Source organism: Sciurus vulgaris, assembly GCF_902686455.1.
Source record: "Sciurus vulgaris genome assembly, chromosome: 6".
Lineage (NCBI taxonomy): Eukaryota > Metazoa > Chordata > Mammalia > Rodentia > Sciuridae > Sciurus > Sciurus vulgaris.
In genome coordinates, this window is record NC_136466.1 from 90,869,114 (window position 1) to 90,893,624 (window position 24,511).

The following is a 24,511-nucleotide window of genomic DNA, read 5'->3' on the forward strand; positions in this document are numbered from 1 at the left end:
AGTAACCTAGTCACAAACAAGAACTAGAAAAAAGAAAACAGTTATTACATTCAAACGCTTTCTTTTGACAGTGGGATCCACAAATTTTCTGCATTTTTCAAAATTTCCTCTATTGTGAAAATGTAGTTTTACTTTTTTTGTTTTTATTTTTCCCAGTTGCTGGGGATTGAACCTGGGGCCCTGTATATGCTAAGTAAGCACTCCACTACTGAATCACATCCCCAGTCCTGTTTTACTATTTTTTAAACATAGCTTTTGCCAGAATCATAGGTTATTATCTGTAAATAATAAAAGAATAATAAATAAATTAAATAGTAAAGAATTAACGGCAGAACCAGTTATTTTTCCTTCTCCTAAACTAGCATCAGGGTCTCCTACTGCCTCAGGTCAAGGGCCTGTACTCTCTGCTCATACTTGATACCTCCTTCTGCCTCACTGAGATGTACAGGAAGATATCAGTGCAGAAATGGGATAGTTCAGTGTCACGTTAGGAAGTGGAGCTCTGAACAGGTTGAGGTAGCTCATGAAGCTCTCCATACTTGATGCACTCCACACACCTCTGCTCTCTAATCTGTCTCCTAGTTCACTTAGTTTCTAATCAAGGGCTAAGCATCCACTTCCCCCCACTTCAGGCAGGGAACACTAACTCCAAATAGCTCAGCATCAGCCTTGCAGCTCACCCTATTTTGACTTTATACCCTAAGCTGGTAATGGGGTTCCTTCTCCAGCCTTTGAACTAAATTCGAAGCCCAATTTGAACAGGTACCCATTCTTCCAAGAGCATCAAGCACTTGGGAGGCTGTTGGAAATGCTAAGCTGGTAATGGGGTTCCTTCTCCAGCCTCTGAACTAAATTGGAAGCCCAATTTGAACAGTTACCCATTCTTCCAAGAGCATCAAGCACTTGAGAGGCTGTTGGAAATGCAGAATCTCATGCCCCATCCCAAGCCTCCTACAGTATGTGAATCTGCACATTAACAAGATCACCAGGTGACTTGAGTACACTTGAAGGTCTGGGAGTACTGGTCTAGATGATGAAGGGCCAAGGGCAACACACTCACTGCCCAAATGTTGGCCTTTCTGAGTCTGATCACCAGAATGAAATGATGGGCCTCCTAACTGGATTCCTGTCTTACCTTCTCTATTCCAACCTCACACCATCACCAGAGCAGATTTTAAGCATCTCTGATGATTCTTAAAACATTCTAGCATAGCTTTTAGAAAAGGCAGGAACTGTTCCCATAGGCCTTGCGTCATCTCCCATCAGCCTTCAATTTCCACATTACGTTCCAGCCACAGGAAACTATCTATGGTCCCTGGAAAAACAGCAGTTACCAAAGACTAAGCTTTTACTAAAGCATATTTGATAGTACACTGTTCTCTTTCAAAGAGCATCAGAGAGAATACAAACAATTTTTTGTTTTTATAGGCAACTGAGTCTGGGGAATGGGTATGGGCTACAGGAGAACTTTTCATTTTTTTCCCATCTGCCTGTATTAATTTTTTGATTTAAAAAAAAAATCTCTCCCTTGGAGACAGCCAGGCAGGTTCAACCACTGGTGGTTCACATGTAGCTGTTTTCCTGCTGCCATATTAAAGATGGAACTAACTTTAGAATGTCTGTGAGTCTTTGAAAGGACTGAATGGATATTGTGGAAAACTTGCTGAATAATTCATTGAATTTCAACAGTAAAATCACTGAGAAGTCAAACACATCCTTCACATTTCCTTAAACCTGTCATTAAAAACACTTTTTTCCATTTAACTTGCAAACATTTTAACTTTTCAAAATTAGTCTTAAATTCTGAACTCATGAGATTCTAGGTCTAAACATTAAAATCTGAGGTACTAAAAGAAGTCCTTAACTACTCGGACTTATTCATATGATGATTCCCAGCTACTAGAAAATACTCTGTAATGGAAGTGGAACTTGTGGTGAACAGCCATGCTGAAGGCAGACTGCTGGGTGTGTGCTGTATGGGTACTCACGCATGCCCTTTTCCAAGCCAAGGTTCTTTGACCTTCCACCATATTCTACTCCAATACATATATATTTTATACACATAAATCTGCATGCTGTAACTGTACTTTTCAAAATCATAACTTAAATTTTAACTTATAAAATTATATAACACAAATGAAAATAGTATCATTTTTAACATCGCCCATTTAAATGTAGATTTTCCAAATACATGCTTTCAAGAGGAAAAAAGGAAATTATTAAGAAGAAAAGGAAGTTTTCCTCAGAAAACTTATATTCAGATGCTTACTTTAAAAACTATTGTACATACACTCTTTTCTACCCATACATGGGACACTGGGGCATGAGACCATGATTCATTTGCTAAAGTGATTCATTTGCTAAAGTGATGCTGATGAAACTTCCATTCTTTAGAATTTGGATACCACTGAATTTTTAAAATGGCAAAAGGAAAAGTAATTAATAACTTAAATCTTAAAAGGGTAAAGGCACAGTAAGGAAAAAGTCTAAGGAAAGTATCGCAATTTCTTCAGTTCTCTCAAAAATCTAAGAGTCAAACCAAACAGTGAATAGCTAAGTTTTAAGACTCTTGATTTCATATGCCCTTGGAAATTTTTATTTTTTTAAACTGACAGAAAAGTCTTACATTTCATATTTGTAATTTAAGAAAAGAATCTTAATACATGCTCAATAGACTACAGTTTTTACAAATAGATGTGAAACTAAATCAAGTACAATACGCATAAAAACAGATGCTTAACATCACTAGTCATTAGAGAACTGCAAATCAAAACTACAATGAGTCGGGCGTGGTGATGCACACCTGTAATCCCAGTGGCTGGGGAAGCTGAAGCAGGAGAATGATGAGTTCAAAGCCAGACTCAGCAATGATGAGTCTGGCTAAGTAACTCAGTGAGACCCTGTCTCTAAATAAAATGCAAAACAGGGCTGGGGATGTAGCCTCTAAATAAAATGCAAAACAGGGCTGGGAATGTGGCTCAGTGGTTGAGTGTATCTGAGTTCGATCCCCCCCCCCCCGTACAAAATAATAAAAAAAAACCCTACAAGATAGCCTGATAATTCATTAAGATGGCTACTATGAAAAAACAGAAAATCACAAGTGTTGAGGATGTGGAGAAACTGGAATCCCTGTGCACTACTGATGGGAACAAAAAATGGTATAGCTGGAAAACAATATGGCAGTTTCTTTAAAAATTAAAAATAAAATTACCAAAACCAAAAAAAAAAAAAAAAAAAAAAAAACCTCAAACCTAAAAAAATAAAATAAAATAATAATTACCATATGATCTAGCAATTCTACTTCTGGGTAGATACCCAAAAGATTTGAAAGTAGGGTCTCAAAAGAAATACCTGTACAAGCATGCCCAGAAGAGCATTACTCATAAAAGCTGAAATAATGCGGCAACCCAAAAGCCCATCAATAGAAGAATGGATAAACAAAATGTGGTATATGCACCTAGCAGAATACTATTCAGCCTTAAAAATGAATGAAATCTGACAGATGCTGCAACTGGGATGAACCTCCAAGACATTTTGCTAAATAAAGTAAGTCTTTCAAAAACAGACAACAGCCATTGCACTTACACAAGGCACTCAGAATAGTGAAAACATCTAAGAGATTGAAGGTAGAATGGTGGTTGCTGGGGGCTTGGGGAAGAGGAGAATGTGGAGCTTTGTTTAATGGGCACAGAGTTTCAGTTTGAAAAACTAAAACAGGTTGCAGAGATGGATGGTGGTGATGGTTGCACAGCATTATGAATGTATTTAATACAACTGAGCTGCACACTTAAAAGTGGTTAAGATAATAAATTTTGTTACATGTATTTTGTCACAATTCAAAAAACTGGTGGGGAAAAAACAGGTAAATAAATTTGTCAGGATGACAGAAATCTTGGACCAACTCTTATAAATAAAGCAAGTATTATTTCATGTATAAATTTCGTCTCAGATGTTATAAAGAATAAATGTAACACTAACCAATACTCTTGAGGACTACAGGCATACTTCATTTCAAAGGCTTACAAGAGTTTAAGGAACCAGAACCATTTGACAGGATACCTGAATAAATGAAGCGCAGAATGTCTGATAAACAAGAACAGAAGAGGGCGTCTTTAACAATGACTCGCAATGGTGGGTTGCCAGAAGATTCCTGGCTAGCACCTGGAAAGGTGGTATCTCTGTTTATAGCAAAGAGATCCTGGGTAGTTCGGATGATACTGGAATCCTGAATGTCAGTGGGACTCTTCACATTGAAAAGCAGCATGAAAACATGGCTTACTGCACAGAGAACAATCTTGTGGGCCTCTATGACCTCCTTTAAATCTGGGTGGTAAAACACCACGTCCACACACTGGCAGCAGAACAGCAAGTTATTTAAGTCAGAGTTGTAATGCGATGCTTCAGCCTTTAAGACAGGCATTTTTTCTGTTTCAAAAAAGAAAATAAGAATAATAAACTACTTTTAGTCTACAGATCCCAAAATTTCAGGTTTACTTTAAACACACTATATCTTATATTTGATCATTTTTTACCTACAATAACAGCACTTTTCCCTAGTTTAACCTAAGCATATGAAATTAATTTTATGGGGATTATAGAATTGTACAACACAGACACATGATAGTACATTTACATTTTAACATGCAAATGAAAAATGAAAAAAAGAAGCAATAAAACATTTTTCATTATTTGTATGTTTCAAAATAAAACATTCCCTCAAATACTAATGTCAGTATTCTGGTAATCATCATTCCTTACTTTTATCTGATTGAAAAAAAAAACAAAAACAAAAAAACCTAGAACAAAGTACTGAGTAAGTTCTAAAGAACCCAAGAACACATCTGAAGCCCTTTTCCTCTCAGATCCAGGAGTGGGGTCAAGGGAAACCTATGAAAATTCTGCAATTTCTCAGTGTCCAAGTTCAGAATCTTGGACTCCACTGTTGGAAAACACTTTGACCATTTTATTTTGAGCCGAGTCTTTTTTCTTCCTAGTAAAGCAATAGCCTTCCCAGAAAAACTTTTTTCACTCAGCACACCTCAGCAGAAGTGCTGACTAAACACCCTAGTTCCCCAAAGAGGATGTAACTTTCCACTTACTAGTTTGATTACCAACAAAGAAAGATTAGCCCTCTATGGGTTCAGAATATCCGCACTGCACACCCTATCACAGACCCTACTACAAAATATCTGCCAAGCTCAGGAAAGGAATCTTTGTGAAATGTTGATGGGAGGATATGAGATCTTCTAAACCTGTGGAATTCAAACTTCTTTAGCAAAGAAAATCCTTTAAAGCAAAGTCCAGGCTGTAAAGAAGATGACAAGGCACTTTTGAGGCCAGACTTGCCCTACACTGTACCCCACTCCACCCTCTTTGCCACTGCCTGTGGCACCTTCACAGAACCTAAAATGCTGAGAACTGTCTGAAAGTCACATGCCCCAAAGCCCAGGATTTGTCCTTAGAGAAAAATCAGCTCAAGACATACCCAGACTGTCAGGCTAGACTGTTGGTTATGTTTAGAGCTATGCCCACAACTCTCTTAACTGAAAGGTACAGGAAGCAGCCCTATGAAAAAAGTGGAGACTGCATTTGCTGAAGGGACACTTTTGAAGACCCTATTTACTATACTACCTAGTGACCCCAAGTGAAGATGCACACGAGGCGCTTCTTTTAGTGCTAAAAGGATGCGGGATGTTTTGCTTTCTCAGAGAAACTGATGTTTTCTGGATCAATAAGAATTAATAACTAACTAGCTAGTTACATTAACTATCTGGTTATTTCCCTCCTATCTTCCAATTCAGAAACTATTTAAGGCCCCAGGGTTTGTAATATAACAGACCAAGCCTCCTGTTGCAATAATCAAACCAGAAAGTTCAAAGTCAAGTGTGTATATTTTATGGTCTATTTATTGATTTATTTTTATACCTGAAAATGTTCTTCCGTTCTAATTTATATTTTTGTTTTTTATTTAAATTCATTCATTCAACAAATATTTATCTAATGCCTCCTTTAAATTTTTTTTTCTTTTTAACTGACACATACAAATTTTACATATGCATGGAGTACAGTGTGATCGTCTGACACATGAATACAATATGTGATGATCAAACCAAGGGAATTAGCATTTTCATCTCCTTATTTTTTATATTTGGGGATTTTGAATTTCTATCTTCAAGTTCTTCATAAATATATAATTACATTGTTGTAAAGTATAATCACCATACTGTGCTATTAAGAATCTGCTTTTTAAAATATCAAAAACAAATGAATCCAAGAGTAAATGTCTACTTCATAGAATTATGTAAAAATTCTGATTATAATTAATGCAATTTTATTTATTTTTACCTCTATTTCCCCCGACTTTTTATTAAGAACATTTTCAAACATTTAAAAAGTTGAAAGAAGGATATAGTAAGCACACATATTCTTCACCTAGATCTTGCTGTCATTGACCTCCTTATTTTTGCCTAATCTCTAGATAGGTGAACACATAGATACACATGGCTGAACTATTTAAAAGTAAATTACAGTCACTAGGGTACTTTGGCTCTAAAATACCTTTACATGCATCTTCCAAAAATAAGAACATTCTTTTATTAATCACAATACCATTACCACAGACAAGAAAATTAACAAATAGTTCTATAATATCATCTAATTTCCAGGCCATTATAAAATTTCTCCCAGCATCCAAAGAACATCCTTTAGACTTTTTTTTTATTGAGCTAGTTAGTATTCAATCAAGATTCATGTACAGCACTGACAATTATTTCACATTAGTCTTAAATCTAGAAGAGCTCCCCTCTACCACATGCTTTTTAAGAATGTATAGGTTTCAAGTTTTAGGACAGTATTTCTCAAAACATGCTTTAAATACCACATGCTTCTGTATCACCTGAGAAGTTCTGGGCCCTGTCCTAAGTTCACTGAATCAGAATATCAGGTAGGCCTCAAGTACACTCAAATTTGAGAACAAAAGCTCTAAGACCTGTGGAATCTGTAATAAATGTCTACACACCTGGTTGTTCAAGCTGAGGTGGTCTAATTCCATGAAATGAGCTGTTCATTTTCCTTTTCTTCATTTTTTCACTTGTCTTCTGATTTAAGGCTTGAATCATAAAATACTCCAACTAAAACATGAATCAAATCTAAATTAAAGGTCCAACAAAATTATATCTGACATAATTGTTTGTACCCCAAATCATATTTGCCAAATGTTCTTAATGTCAGTGCCTTAGCAAACACTTGTAAACAACTTGTTTTATCTTTAAAAAATGTGTCTAGGGGAACAGATTATACCCCGACTAAACATAAGAGAATTTATTCATTCAAGAAAGAATTGTTTCTTGGACGATCAAGTAGTCACGCACTAAAACTGTGGGGCTATCAATAATTTTCTCAGAGGGCAAGTATCACAGTTAAAAAACTAGTGAGATTCCAGGTAAGAACAGATCTGGCTCTGTGTCTACAGATGTTCCTATCAGCTAGGAAATTTCACTTTTTTTGCTTAAACAAATTTTTTTGAAAGCTGTCCTTTATTTTACAAGTTAAAAAATCTCATCCACATGTACTTATATAGTCCCAGGCCTGTGATCTACCTTGTAAGGCCTGGGGCAAAAGCACAAATGGATGTTCACTCGTATAGCAAAATATTTAAATGTTATAAATCAAGAATACAACTGTTATGTTAAAAATATTCTATACTCTAGTTTTGACAAACATATCATTATAAAGGCCTGACCAGCTAAATTGATTTAAATTCTCAGACTGTTCTGGAGTTCATGAAGTATAGGAAAGTAGCCCCTAACTACTGAGCCCTCTCTCTCCTTACCCCAAATTCATCCCATTCCTTGAGAAGCTTAATGCACAAAAGTGGATACCCAGACTCCATCCACTTTCCCCTCCCAACCCTCCGGAACAGTCACTCTCAGCTACGACCCCACCCCCAGGCCTCAGGGTAACGCAGTTCACTTTTAGGAGAACAGACCCAAGAAAAAGAGACTTGTACGGGTCCAGGAAACAGGGTCTGGGTCAGTAACCTCAGAATTCAGGAGTCTTAGGTTTGGAAGTATAATCATAGCATTGAATAAAACTTTATGTGTTGGTGGAAAAGTTCTCTAATATCTATGTGATCCAATACAGCAGTTGGTATCTATATGTCACTATACACCTGAAATATAACTAAAATACTTGAGGAAATGAAGTTCATTTCATTTTATTTCACTTAATTTCAATATATTTAGACACACGTGCAGTTATCATATGGATGGTACCAGCTCCAGGTGGCAAATCCCCTTGGTTCCATCAACATGTGGTTTCTGGGTAGGGTTGCAACAAGGCAAAAGGCAGATGAGACTCTCCAAAGTTCAAGGGCAGGTGCCCCTGTTGCCCAGGTCTGTAAGGTGACTTCACAGCTCTTTATCCCAATCCTGACTTAAACACAGGATTTTAAACACCCCTTTCACTCCATCATCTCCACTCATATTCTTATAAATGTCATTATTTCTATACCCAAGATCCCAGTTGCGTGAATTTAAAATGAGATCATGATATTCTTAATTAACATTCTTATCAAGTCTTGAGATTAAAAGAAACCACTATGTCTTTCTACCAACTTTGTCTAATATTCATTTAGTCCTGACTAGGCCTCTGACCCTCACTGCAACATTAAGTGTGAGGGAGAAAGAGACGTAAGGAGAAGAAAGAAGAGAAACAGGAAAAAAAAAAAAAAAAAAAGTGGGTGCCCGAAGATGGGAAGAGTGATCCTGAGTATTCAGGGCCTGCAGGAAGGAAGGAAATCTGCAGCTTCCCACAGAACTAACCTCCTCCTCCACCCATGAAACCAAACACAACCGACAGAACCTCCAACAAGTGAAACCAAACCATCTTTTCCCCCACAGGTCCCTAGGCATTTATTTCACAGACATACACAATTCTTTGACTAAACGATGATTTTATTGTTTTTTAAGCCACTACAAAGTAATTCCCAGGTGAATAACAGCTACTTATATTCAACAAAAATCAGTATCATTTATATTTGTCTCTTATTTTCTCCAAGTTACAGAGCTACAGAACAAATGAAATGTGTCTATAGTCACCTATGGAAACTTCAACATGTCAACATGAATAATACATAATAAATATTCTGGCCTGTTGGGAAGAGAACTCAATGAAGAGCTAGGGGGATGGAAGAAGGATTTCAAAGTGCTCACACTCCATGTAGAGTTTTCTTTGGTTTTAATCTCTCTTGGATGATAATCAGACTTGTCTACTGAGAAGAGATACTTCTTGGAGGGTTGGAAAGATAGTTCCAAGTCAGTCAACTTTTAAATGATACAACCCCACAGTATTCTTCAAGTACCTTACAGTCCTAATATTATAGAGGGCAGGTACAATGTGTGCAGAGGAGCCTCAAAATGACCACAAGACCCAATAAATGCCATTGCAACTGGGCAAGCCAATTCTGGTTTCCCACATATCCAACAAAAAAGTTATTTGTACAAGTAGTTCCTCTGAATGTTGGAACTACAAGTTTAGGGTGTGAAATCTTGCTAACACTACACGGAGGGGGAAAAAAAATCTTACTTTCAACTAGTAAAGGGAAATAAGAGAACTTTCAGGGCCCACTGGTTCAGGTACCAGGTTCATTTAGTTAGAAAAATATTATTAACCAGTGACATCACAGGTTTGTGTAAGAAAACAAGATTTTGTGTGAATGAGAACTGATAAAAGTGCCACCAAGTGAAAAATTCCAAAATATCATATTAGACAATAAAACAGTATTGCATTTGGAGAGAAAAATGTATAAGTTTGCTCTGGTAAAACTTTTAGTATTTACTCTCATTTTATATCTCAAGATTAAGACTAATCATGCTTTTAAAACTAAAACTCGAATTGATGTTCCAGAAAATAGCTAAAAAGTCAGCCTGACAAATGACTTTGTATGTAACAGGAATTTCCACTTACCACTCCTCCGAAATACTTCCCTATGTAGAAGTCATCAAGGCTATGTAGTTCAAGATAGGTAGCTCCCAGCTCTTTAGCAAGGTGGATCCCTTCCGTTGTACTGACACAGCTCCCTCTGTCTGAGGTGCACAGCGGGCAGGTGCAAGGCAATTCTTCTGAAAAAATGAATTTGAAAACAAAGAGCTTTGAAAGTACACAGGGGAAAAAAAGTACATAGACAATCTGATCATTACACAACATACCAGAAGTACTATCCACTAGACTCCAAATAAAATGTGTCAAGGATAATGGAATGGTCCCTAAATACTATACAGCTATAGTAACAAAAACAGCATGGTATTGGCACCAAAACAGACACATAGATCAATGGTACAGAAGACAGAGACAAACCCACGTAAATACAGTAATCTCATTCTAGACAAAGGCGCCAAAAACATTCACTGGAGAAAAGAGAGCCTATTCAACAAATAAAGCTGGGAAAAATGGAAAGCCACATGTAACAAAATGAAATGAAACCTCTGTCTCTCACTCTGCACGAAACTCAACTCAAAGTAGATCAAAGACTTGGGCACTAGAACAGAGATCCTGTGACTACTAGAAGAAAAAGTAGGCCCAAATCTTCACCATGTTGGCCTAGGATCTGACTTCCATAACAAGACCCCTAAAGAGCAAGAGGTAAAATCAAGAATCAATAAATGGGATGGATTCAAACTACAAAGCTTGTTCTCAGCAAAGGAAACAATCAATAATGTGAGGATTACAGATTGGGAGAAAATCTTTACCACATGCAACTAAGAGCATTAATCTCTAGGATATATAAGAAACTCAAAAAACTTAACAACCCACCAAAAAAAACAAACAAATAACCCAATCAATAAATGGGCTAAGGAACTGAATATGCACTTCACAGAAGATTTCAATCACTCAACAAATATACAAAAAATGTTCAACATCTCAAGCAATTAGAGAAATGCAAATCAAAATCTGAAGAGTACTAAGATTTCATCTCACCCCAGTCAGAATGGCAATTATCAAGAATACAAGCAACAATAAGTGTTGGCAAGGGTGTGGGGGGAAAGGTACCCTCATTCACTGCAGGAGAAACTGCAAATTGGTGCAACCATTATGGAAAGCAGTATGGAGATTACTTAGAAAACTTGGAATGGAACCACCATTTGACCCAGCTATCCCACTCCTTGGTTTATACTCCAAAGACTTAAAATCAGCATACTATCCACATTAATTTTATAGCAGCTCAACTCACAATCCACTAAACTTTGGAACCAATCTACATGTCCTTCTATAGATGAACAGATAAAGAAAATGTGGTGTATCTACACAATGGAATAGTACTCAGCCTTAAATTAGAATGAAATTATGACATTTGCCAGTAAATGGATGGAGCTAAAGAATATCATGCTAAGTGAAATAAGTCAATCCCAAAAAACCAAAGGCCAAATGTTTTCTCTGATATGCAGATCCTAATTCACAATAAGGGTGGGGGTGGCTAGGGAAAAATAGAATTACTTTAGATTAGGAAGAGGGGAGTGAAGAAAGGGAAGGGGGTCTGGGGGTAGGAAGGATAGTAGAATGAATCAGACATTGTTACCCTATGTGCATATAAGACTACATGACTGGTGTGATCCTACATCATGTATAATCAGAAGAATGAGAAGTTATTCTCCATTTAGGTATGATGAGTCAAAGTGCATTCTACTGTCATGTATAAATAATACACCAAATTTAAAAAAAAAAAAAAAAAAGGTCCCTAAATAGCATTTTAGAAAATAAAGATTTTTTTTAAATAGATGATTGGATATTACTAAAGCTAGTACAGTAATTAGACTAACTAGAAGTAATGGCAGACAGGTTGCTTATTCAGTCTTGATCTGAACATCAGTATTTCTAGACCAGCAGAAAAAAATCCAAAATTTACAATTAGACTGCCCACAGAAACCATGAAAAGCAGGGAGTTGGATTTCTTTCTTTCTTGTAATAAACTTTAAATATATAAATACAGTCACCAAATTTGAATAAACATTACACTTTCATTTCAATGAAACCATCAAATTGACCTGATTTTTAAAGCTGCAACCTGCCACTGCCCTTGTGAATTCCATACAAAGTACATTCTTAGTCAGACATTTCAATCATTTAACTCTAGAGCAGTCAACTTCAGAGACCAAATTCAATCACTTTTTATCTTTTTCTGTAAGATTTAAAGAGTAAAAGCTGAAGAAATAAATCTTTACTTAAAAAGTGAACTGTCCCAATATTCAGTTATAGCACATACAGATTAATGGCTGGGAAGGTGCAGAGCAACCTATTTATAAGAACACACCCTATAAGACTAAAAATATACGTTCAACTCCACATTCATCAGTTTGCTTTGTTTTACGACTAAAATATGGGTCACTGTTCAAAAGGTAGTCAAGTCAAAAGAAGGAAAAGTCATTTCTAGAAATGCCTGTTGTTGCGGGTTGGCCTGTCTGGGAAATAGACTGTAAGATGGAGACGAGTGTGCAGGAGGTCAACCAGGAGGTGAGCTGGGAAACAACTCTTGTCAGGAGTGAGGGATGTGGATTTGGGTAGGGAAAAACTTGGAACAGCAATGCAGTAGCTCCAGAGACCAGAACTATCCCACAGGGGCTCTGAAGCCCAGCTGGCCTTTCAGAGTGTGTGCTCCACGCTTGAGGAAAGCCAGCTGGGCCTTTGCATCCTATACCCTAAACCAAACAGTCAGTAGATTAGTGCTTCATCCAGAGGGGGCATGGCTTTGGGTCAGGGAGCTCCCATTGGTGAACAATAAAAGTGCCATTACTTATTCTACCCTATAAATAAAGTGATATCAAAACAGGAAAAAAACTAAGCTTAAGTAAAGAATTAGTGATTCCAAAGATAAAGTAACTTAAAAATTAAGCTTGGGTTCTTTAATTATGTGATACATTCTAATCTGAAGGATGTGCTTTATTTTTTCTAACATCATTTTAGATTTAGAGCAAAGTTATCAAGTAGAATTTAATCTCTTCTGAAAAATAATGCATTGGTATGCCACATTCTTTATGAAGTCTTTCTAAACAGTATCTTTGGTTTTCTGAAGACAGAAGCCTTCTTGTGCCTACAAAGGTCTCCTTATGTTGATGGAATGCAGTGGGCAAGCAGATCATTTCATTAAATATTTCTGGACAAAAATCAAACCAAGTCAGTAGTATTTCAAATGAAAAATGAAGTGAACTTAATACAAATTAAGTTTTAACAAACAAACTGAAGGGAAAAACATAGCTAATTTTAGGTTTTAGCTAGCTTTGTGTAGCTATAAGCATCTTTCTGACACACATCCTGAGAAAGCTTGTCTTATTATAGCTAATCCTATCTCCTCTATGTCAATGAACACATTTCTTTTTGTTCACTCACCAGGAAGTAAAAATGCCTAGTCACTACAGACTACATTATGCTATAACTAGCTGCCAGTCATCTACCATTGTCTGGATTCTAAAATATTATTCCTATTTTATTTGTTTGTTTTTGCAGCACTGGAGAGTGACTCCAGGGCCTTGAATATAGGCAAGTGCTCTACCACTGTGCTATATCCCCCAGTATAAAACCCAGAAAGTTTTATTTCTTAAACCTTCATAGATTTTTGCTCATAATTAACTACGCTGTGACTTACTTCTAAATTACTCCTACATTTTTCCATATCAATCACCTATAGAATTCTAAGTAAAAGTCTGATTTGAGTTGGTTAGAAAATGAGAACCAACAACACATTTCAGGATTAAATAATTTCAACTTAAGCATTTTATCAGAAACAATCAGAGGATCCATTTTATCAGAAACAATTTTAAATTGTGGTTTCTTGTAGTCACAATGGCTCTGGGAATCAGTTCTACACTTCTAGTTAACTTTGTGGAGTTTTGTTGTTGTTGCTGCTGTTACATGTTATCTTTCACGATGTTATATTTATTTTTCAAAAGCAAATACAATGTAACTGTGGCATTCAAATGAATAGTATCTCTTTCAAAGTCGTGTGGCTTTGGAAACCTATAGGGTGATCATTACAAAGTTGTCACTGCCTGAAAGTTTTAGAAATTCTTTTTCAAAAATTCTAGCTAAGCTATGTACCAGACTCTATCCGGGTTTCAAAAATAATAGAGACAGTGTTTCCAAGTTCAGGAGTTTCAGGCTATGAATACATCCTAGGCATATTCTGGAGGGAAAAAAATTTATCTTTAAAACATAGGTTCAATATTTAGTAAAAGCCAAAATGTATTTAGAGCCAAGTATCATAAAGACATCCACATAGTCACACTTGTCAAAAACATATGTAACCAAAGAAAGTGATGACTGGTTATATTTACTGAACAAGTTCTAAAAAAGTTCCCAAAAGAATTAACAGAAGAGTACGCAACAGTTTCATGTACTGAAAGGGATGCTGAGGGGATGATAATAAAGGTCCCTGAGGTGAACAGCCGGATTAGCAGTTACTTTGTAATCACATCTTATATGGTAAATTAGTTCCATCTTGTTAGTGAAATTGATTTTTTCACTTAGATTATTCATAAAACTATTCACTCACTCATTGAACAAATGTTTATTGCACACCTACCACACATCAAGCGTCACTGATAAAAAAAGATGGGAAGATAAAAGAAAATCATAGTCAACTGAGCCAAGATAGACATCACTACAAACAACTGCAACATAACATAAGTACTAAAATGAAGGCGTACAAAGTTACCATGGGAACAGAACAGAGGAAATTAACTGCCTGGGGGAATTGTGGAAGGCTCTGCAGAAAGGTAATGATTGAAAGGATGAGTATGAAATCACTAAGCAGATATGAGAGGGCTGTGTGAAGGGGCACTCCAGTCACAGGGTAGCATATGTAGAGGTCTGCATGTGAGAAAAAGGTTCAAAGACGGCACACTAAGCCCACATTGTGAGCTCTCCTTCTGCCAACCTATGGATATTAAATAAAGAGGGTGGGGGGAAAAAGAAAGGAAGGAGAATTTTAAAAAGGAGGAAAGAAGGAGGAGGGGAGGCATGGAGGGAAGAAGAATTATATATATAGCAACATTTAAAAATTAGAGGAAAATCTAAGCATGGTGGTGCACCCCTGTAATCACAGTGGCTCAGGAGGCTGAAACAGGAGGATCACAAGTTCAAAGCCAGCCTCAGCAGAAGTGAGGCACTAAGCAACTCAGTCTCTAAATAAAATACAAAATAGGGTTGGGGATGTGGCTCAGTGGTTGAGTGCCCGAGTTCAATTCCTAGTACCAAGAAAAAAAAAGTGTGGGGGGGCGTGAATATCAGCCCCCAAACTTGAAGGGCCTACAAGAATGAAGGCAGATGGCATAGGACTGAAGTTAAGTGCCTAGTGGGGCCTCAGACTCTGCAGCAAGCTGGAGTGTTCATTGCTTAATAATGGGGGACAAGAACCAGGAGGTCCAAAGGCAACCCACTGGCAACTAACTGGAGTATACCAACAGAAACAAATAGGCCCAGTGATTTTTGACCTGTTCCCCGTTCTGTCCCAATAGCCATTGAGCAGGGAAAAAGGAAGGCATCAACTCAACAGGGAAAGCAAATTTCAAAAGTAGGAAAATTAAGAATTAATGTTTGAGAAACATCCATATCACGAAATAAAGTCTCATCAGATGGAAAGACTTAGAATGTCTATTCAAAACCAGACAATATTCTAATCAAAACAGAACTACTAAGTATAATTTATTATCCTAAGATTTTAAAATAAAATTTCATAACCTTAAGACAGGAACAAGAAATTATAAAAGATCCAATTAGAGATCTTAGAAATGAAAAGCTATTGAAGTTAAAAAATTAATCCAAATAACAAAACGGGTTGGGGAGATAGCTCAGTTGGTAGAGTGCTTGCCTTGCAAACACAAGGCCCTGAGTTTGATCCCCAGTACTATAATAATTTTTTTTTTTTTTTTTTGTGGTGCTGGGGATCAAACCCAGGGCCTTGCGCTTGCAAGGCAAGCACTCTACCAGCTGAGCTATCTCCCCAGCCCCAATAAATTTTAAAAAATAGCAAAACAGACCCAGCAGACTAATGCATGAGCTGGGGGAGGGGGGGGAAAAGTCAAGGACAAATTCCACACAACAAAACAAAGGGATCAGAAAGATAAGGGTACCCAAGAAGACAAAGAAGCATCACCAACAGCATTGGAAGGATCCTGAAAAACAAACAAACAAACAAACAAACAAAAAAAGAATAGAGATAATGGAGATCTGATGATACCTAAAGAAATGAAAAGGTCGATACTTTCCTAGACCTGAAGAAAAGCATTAAGTTCTTCAGGCAGTCCAGTGAGAATGGTACATAAGGCATAGGGAATTGTTCCTAACAGTTCTAGAAGAAGCTGGAAGCTAGATCATGAAGAATCTTGTATCTTTGGTAAGATTTTACAACAGAAAGTCATCAAAGTGAGATGCAAATACTGGACAGGATTAAGGGCATCAATGGGAACCTGTGATTTAAAAATGTATGTATGACAAGTAACAATAAATGTTGGCAAGGATGTGGGGATAAAGGTACAGTCAGACATTGCTAATGGGACTGCAAACGGGTGCAACCACTCCAGAAAGCAGTATGGAGATTCCTTAGAAAACTTGGAATGGAACCATTTGACCCAGTTATCCCACTCCTCAGCATATACCTGAAAGACTTAGAATGCCACACCAATGTTTACAGCAACTCAACTCACAATAGCTAAGCTATAGAACAACCCAGGTGCCCTTCAACAGATGAATGGATAAAGAAAATGTGGTACATATACACAATGGAATATGACTTAGTCTTAAAGAATGAAATCATGGCATTTGCTGGTAAATGGATGGAACTAGAGAATATCATGCTAAGTGAAATAATTCAATCCCCAAAAAACAAAGACTGAATGTTTTCTATGAAACGCGGATGCTGACTCCAGTAGCACAATAGGCAGTGTGGGCGGGGGAGAGGTCATGGAATTGGACAGAGCAGAGTGGGGGGAAGGGGAGTGATGGAAATGGGAAAGACAGTAGAATGAATCAGACATGACTTTCCTATGTGAATACGTGAATGTGACCATACGATCAGTGTAACTTCACATCATGTACAACCACAGAAATGGGAAGTTATAGTCCATGTATATATGATATGTCAAAATACACTCTACTATCATGTATAACTAAAAAGAATTTAAAAAGAAGTATGAAAAAAGTAATATACATATATATATAACAATCCCCGGCTCTGACCAGTGTGCAAGGATCTAGAAGCAAAGACATTGAAGTAACGGGTACCCTAGAGCCCGAATTGTGGTTTCTAAATATCATTACCCACCAAGAGGAAGCAGAGCTCCTTGAGAACACCTATTCCAGGACTGGGACAGCAAAAGCCTAAGGTGAGCCTTAAAGTCTTGTGCCAGAGAATAAGGAAGCACTTCAAAACTGATTAGAGACAGCTTGAAAAAAACTCCCTCTAGACAAACATAGGGTAAAAATGAAAGCATCAGAAGGAATAATCAGGACAACAGACTATAAAATGTTGAATTGAAAAACCAAATTCATGAATCATAATGTTTCCAAAAGAAGGGTATAGGAGCAGAGAGAAGAAAAAGCTCTATTTACAGAAGAATACCAATAAATAAATGTAGAAGGCGCCATAGAAAATTGTAATTACTGTTTTGTAAGGACATGTATGACAATTAAAATAATGAGGCAAAAATGCTGCGCCAGCCCAAATTCTTTAATAATGTCAATGTCATGAGAGATATGCCCCCTCAAAACAAAACAAAGAAACAAACAAAAATACTGGGGAACCATCTGGATTAAAAGAGACCAAAGAGGACCAATAAATGCAATGTATAACTTATACTCTGGATTGGAAAAAACACAGCTATAAAGCACATTACTGGAACAACTGAAAAAAATGTAAATATGGATTATATTTTAAATAATAGCATAATAGATAAAAGCATGTTAAATTTCTTGCATGATGACTGCATTATAGGAGAATGGCCTTGTCCTTAGATGATACATGCTAAAGTAATTAGGAGTGAAGAAATCACATAATATTTACAATTCAGTCTCAAATCATTCAGAAAAAAATGTGTGCATGTGTATTTATAAATTTTGGGGTTCAGGGATTCTGCCTTTGGGTTCCCTTCTTCCACCCGGGAGAAGTCTGCTTTTACTTTTCTTTAATCAAGCTTACTTTCTACTCTAAAAAAAAAAAAAAAAAATTCTAGGGTTCAGTGTTCTAGTCCTATTGAACTTCAAGGTCTGAAATTTTGCAAAATACAAGTTAGTGAAGAAGGAAGATCCTAAACAATTCAAAGCACTGAGTGTCATGATCTGACTTGTATTCTAGCATGATTATTCTGAGAGAAATTATTTCAGAGGTAAACCAACAATAGGAGGCCAGAGGCCAATCATCATGAGGCTGATGAAGCTTAAACACAAGGCCTTCTTTTTGTGCTTCCTTTCCAAAGCCCAAGGAGGAACCTGAATAACATATTTTTTCACATGGTCATATGCTCTTGTCAAATTCACAAATATTTTAACTATGTTTGGCTAAGACCACTGTCTTTTCCCATTCTCATTCAATTTATCTTATATCAGGCATTTTAGGGATGCTATTAAGGGGAAATTTAGCTTTAGGTTTAGTGAGCTATTACTTGTGGTTTATAGACACATTTCTTCCTCAACACTGGGAAATAAGCTCAGGGGTGCCCCAGCCCTTTTCACTTCTTTATTTTCAGACAGTGTCTTGCTAAGTTGCCCATGCTGGCCTTGAACTTGCGATCCTGCTCTCTCAGGCTCCTGGGTAGCTGGGATTACATGTGTGCACTACACTTTCCTGTTCCATAACTGTCCTAGAATAGGAATGACTTTCAGGAATGCTTCTGCCACCCACAATGCAGACTTATTTGGCATCAGATACTAGACTGCTGAGCTGAAATATGTACACAATACAAACTGGTGCCTGAGGCCAAAAAGATGTAGAGAATAAAGAAACATGCTGTTAAAAAAACTGATTATCATTTTCTTCTCTCAGCAGAAAATATGACAAAGTGATTCAAATGAAAGGGTGATCAAAGACTTCACAGCCCCCAAAATGTAAGAAGATTTAAAGAAGTGTTGGGCTGCTAAATAGAAATATTTCTAAATTTGGTATTTGACAGATCTTTGAGATTTGTGAGTTGCTATTCTTTCTTTTCTCATTCACTGTGGGGTTCCCTACCCCAGACACAAAATTACCTAAGTCTGAGGTCCCATAAAATCTGAATTATCCTTTTAGGAGACAAAAAAAGTCCCTATGAAAGATAATTAAATAACAAGAATTTGAAATCCAGCAGAGATAAAAAGAAATTAATGGGTTTGAGGATTATTTATAATGTAAAGTCAAAAAACATCTTCTTAATCAACTGGATGTGGTGGACAGGAGAGAAAGGAGGATCCAGGATGACTCTAGTTTTGGTTAAGTGGAGAGATTTTTGCATCGTTCACCAAGACAAGGAACTCAGTAGCAGGAAGATACTATCTATGTAAATATGGGTCAGGAGAGAGACTGGAGCAAGAGAAACAGATTGGACAATCACTGTTTATAGAGGGGAAGCCAGGATTCCAAATGGCTGGTTCATGATCTGAGTTGAAGAGCAAGAGGTGAAGCCAAAGGATGGAACCCTGGGAAACAACTTCATGATATGCTGATGCTCATGGAGGCGGGCACAGGAGAGGGCAAGGGGACCAGTAAAGAAGACCCAGAGAATTAGAAGAAACAGAAAAGAAAGAGTAGCTTTATTAAGCAGAGGGAGAGGGATGTTTAAATAATTTCAAAGAATTATTATTAAAATGTATTAAATTTGGCAATAAGGATATAACTGGCAACCCCAGTGAGAACTTGGGGTAACTGTGCAAGTCAAAATGAGACTGTAGTAAGCTGAAGAATGAAAAGGAAGTGGACTCAGGAAGTGTGGATGGTTCTTTCAAGAATCATGACCTGGAAAAAAAAAAAAAAAAATAGGGAAGTAGAGAGGATGAGGGGTCAATGGTGGATCAAGCTTGCTTCACTTTACTAATGCTAAACATATACCTACCCTATGACCCAGCAATCCTACTCCTAGGGAACAAACTAGGTATCATCAAAAGGAGAATGAATACATAAACTACGGCATATCCATACAATAGGATAATGTAAAGCAATAAAAAGAGCAACACATCCTATAATTTCATTTGTATAAAGTTCAAGAATAGGTAAAAACTAATCTATGTAGTTAGAAGTCAGAACAGCATTTTCCTCTGAGGAAAGGTGTTATTACCTAGAAAACAGGTCTAACCATACTACCAAAAGTGCTATACAGATTCTATGCAATTCCAATTAAAATCCCAATGACGTACCTTACAGAAATAGAGCAAGCAATCATGAAATCCATCTGGAAGAATAAGAAACCCAGAATAGCTAAAGCAATCCTTCACAGGAAAAATGAAGCTGGGGGTATCGCAATACCAGAACTTCAACTATACTACAAAGCAATAGTAACAAAAATGGCATGGTATTGGTACCAAAATAGAAAGGTAGATCAATGGTACAGAATAGAGGACACAGACACAAACCCAAATAAATACAATTTTCTCATACTAGACAAAGGGGCCAAAAATATGCAATGGAGAAAAGATAGCCTCTTCAACAAATGGTGCTGGGAAAATTGGAAATCCATATGCAACAGAATGAAACTAAACCCATATCTTTCACCGTGCACGAAACTCAACTCAAAATGGATTAAGGACCTCAGAATCAGACCAGAGACCCTGGATCTTATAGAAGAAAAAGTAGGTCCAGATCTTCAACATGTCAGCTTAGGACCAGACTTCGTCAACAGGACTCCCATAGCACAAGAAATAAAAGCAAGAATCAATAACTGGAATAGATTCAAACTAAAAAGCTTTCTCTCAGCAAAGGAAACTATCAGCAATGCGAAGAAAGAGCCTATAGAGTGGGAGAAAATCTTTGCCAATTATATTTCAGATAGAGCACTAATCTCCAGAATCTATAAAGAACTCAAAAAACTCTCCACCAAGAATACACATAACCCAATCAACAAATGGGCTAAGGAAATGAACAGACACTTCACAGAAGAAGATCTACAAGCAATCAACAAACATATGGAAAAATGTCCCGCATCTCTAGTAATAAGAGAAATGCAAATCAAAACCACTCTAAGATTCCATCTTACCCCAATTAGAATGGTGATTATCAAGAATACAAGCAAAAACAGGTGTTGGCGAGGATGTGGGGAAAAAGGTATACTCATACATTGCTGGTGGGGCTGCAAATTAGTGCAGCCACTCTGGAAAACTGTGGAGATTCCTTAGAAAACTTGGAATGGAACCACCACTTGACCCAGTTATCCCACTCCTTGGCCTATACCCAAAGGACTTAAAATCAGCATACTACAAAGATATAGCCACATCAATGTTCATAGCTGCTCAATTCACAATAGCCAGATTGTGGAACTAACCTAGATGTCCTTCAATTGATGAATGCATAAAGAAACTGTGGTATATATATACAATGGAATATTACTCAGGCATAAAGAATAATAAAATTATGGCATTTACAGGCAAATGGATGCAATTGGAGAATATCATGCTAAATGAGATAAGCCAATCTCAAAAAACCAAAGGAAGAATGATCTCTCTGATAAGCGGATGATGACACATAATGGGTGGGAGGGGTTAGGGTTAGGGCGGGGGGCAAGAATGGAGGAAGGAAGGACTGTATAGAGGGAAAAGAGGTGTGGGAGGGGTGGGGGGAAGGGAAAAAATAACAGAATGAATCAAACAACATTACCCTATGTAAGTTTATGATTACACAAATGGTATGCCTTTATTCCATGTACAAACAGAGAAACAACATGTATCCCATTTGTTTACAATAATAAAAAAAAAAAAAAAAGAAAGAAAGAAAGAAAAGAAAAGAGGCCTAAGGGAACCATCTGAAGTACTGCAGGTGTTGTGTCCTGCCCTCTGATCAATGCAATGGTTATATAAGGATGTACACACAGGCACAAATACATTAAGCTACACTCCAACACTAGTGAACTTTATGGTCTTTTCTTTGTTATACTGCAATACAAAAGGTCAAAAAATTAATAAATAAAAAAGAAAACTTTAAGCCAGGCGTGGTGTTACATGCCTGTCATTCCAGCAGCTCTGGAGGTTGAGGCAGGAGGACCAAGAATTCAAAGCCAGCCTCAGCAACAGCAAGGCACTAAGCAACTCAGTGAGAGCCTGTCTCTAAATAAAATACAAAATAGGGCTAGGGATGTGGTTCAGTGGTCAAGTGTCCCTGAGTTCAATCCCCGGTACCCCCCCAACAAAATAAAAAATAAAAAATAATAAAATCTTAAAAACAGCTTTACTGAGTGAATACTACTACTAGGAAGATATGTAAATACCACCAAATGAAGGTGAATCTTGAGTTGACCTTGAGTAGATGACAACATACATAGAATCAGTGACTACAACTGCCCCAACCAATCCAGCACATTAGCCATGGAGTGAACAGCCTTTCCTCAGGTAGCAGTGTCAGAGTACTCAGCTCACTCATTGTCATCCACCTAAAAATCCTGCTCCCACACTCACACCTTCATGCGGATAAGCCATCCTCTCCAATTGGGTAAACCTTTAGACAGTCAAGAAAAGCTTTCTAGGGCTCAATGTCAGTTTAGTACCTTTCATATGTCAAAAGAACACAATTATTGACTTCTTTATTACGGGGAAGAGCAGGGTAAAAGAGATTTGTACCCTTCAGCGTCACAGCAGTTTCCAATCCTCTCCTTTGATGTCTCCTTATTGTATCAGATGATGAAAAGGTTAACAACTGGCATTTGAACCCACAGTCATTTGGGTAAAGAAACAAAACTGTATTAATCATTAATAAACTTAACTCTATTCAAGCTTAATGTGGTACCTGCAAGCTCATTATAAAAAAGAAAATTAAATACTTACCATTTTGTCTGGTACCAACAGCAGCAATGATTACTGGAACTGAATTTAATGCTCTTTTTATCACTGGAATATAATTGTCCTTTACTTCATGGAATGAAAACTTGTCATTTACGTTGTATTTGATCACAATGATGTCAGCACTCCCAATCAGGTTTCGAGAAGTGTACCAATCACTGTCAAAAATGTCCTAAACCAGAATGTAGACAGCAAACTTTAGTCTACTTATATTCAAATCAATCACAAAATCAAATATAACATACTAGTTTAAATTTTTTGCTATACTTAAATTTTTGGAATGAACATAAATTTATTTTTAAACAGGAGCTATATAAAATTTAAAATGTTTGATTTTTTTTTTTAAAGTTTTCTTCATTTAGCCTAGATAAGAATTATTGGCTCAACATGATATCTAGAAAATGAGAGTTTGATGAAAGAAGCAATCCCTTTCAGTATCTATGCTTTAAAAATAAGCATTCTAAAAGTAATGCTGTTTTTAATCACCTAATTTTTAAAATGTAACATTATGGTATTAAATGAAAGAGTAAAAGTATGAGTAACAAAGCTTCAAAGGATTTTCTGTGATCTAGTTTGTTTTGCTTATATAAATTAAAAGTTCAACATAAATCTTTCTAGTTCTGAAATTCTTTTTGTATGTTATTGAATAATATTTATACTTAGAATTGGGACCATAAGTAATTTATTATAGACCCTACTCCTTAAAATTTAGTGCTTTGATATCTTAACAATTTTTCAAAGTTTTTGTACAAACAGTAGTATGAGAAAAATATCATTATGGATCTTAATTCTACTGCCAAATAAAAACTAGTAGCTTTCTTCTCATATTGTAATTAACCATTAATCATTATTCATCCTTACATTTGGCCTTTGATATATATTTCTTGGATATAATAAAATCAGACTAAGGAAATAAGACAGTTGGTTGGCCAACTGTTTTGGCTATGGAAGTTTGCAGTATAAGTATGAAATATGAATTCAACAGGGTTAATAGTATCTGAATCAACCAATCAAGATCTGTGACAGAACTTTTAACCTGTGAGAGAAAAATCCTGGAGTGTTACACAGAGTTGCCCTTGTGCAGAGATAGCTTCTGACCAGTGCCCCCCATTGCCTATACCTTCCCAACTGACCCCCACAAGGGGGTCAGACAAGTAATGAGAACTGCAGAATTTCTAAACAGGAATGCCCTATTGAAAGTGGAACAAAAGGAGCATTTTTGAAGGAAGTTTAAATGAACGGGGGGGGGGGGGGGGGGGGGGGGGGGGGGGGACTATCAATACCAAAGGTAAAGTAACAAACTTGAGAGAGTGGAAGGAGGTAGAGAGTGGAATGGGATGAGTTATGGGGAATGATGTGGGATACAACCCAAGAAAATGTGAGTACTTCCCAGCAGAACACTACTGATTTCCAAGTCCCAACCACAAACCTCATATAATTCCAAATGTATCTGTTAAACAGAATTCAAGTTCAAAGTATAGAAGTATACCAGAGTATGTAAGAATAACAAAAA

General features: G+C 36.9%; 1 protein-coding gene across 1 annotated transcript in view; it reads right to left on the reverse strand.

Moving 5' to 3' along the window:
* Positions 1-24,511, reverse strand: part of RHOBTB3 (Rho related BTB domain containing 3) — a 59,922-nt gene that overhangs the window by 31,182 nt on the left and 4,229 nt on the right. The window contains exons 3-6 of the mRNA XM_079146017.1: positions 22,984-23,170; positions 9,967-10,121; positions 7,019-7,130; positions 4,060-4,425 (exon numbers count right to left, since the gene is read on the reverse strand). Coding sequence (XP_079002143.1) covers positions 4,060-4,425; positions 7,019-7,130; positions 9,967-10,121; positions 22,984-23,170 — 820 coding nt within the window. The remainder of the gene's footprint in view (positions 1-4,059; positions 4,426-7,018; positions 7,131-9,966; positions 10,122-22,983; positions 23,171-24,511) is intronic.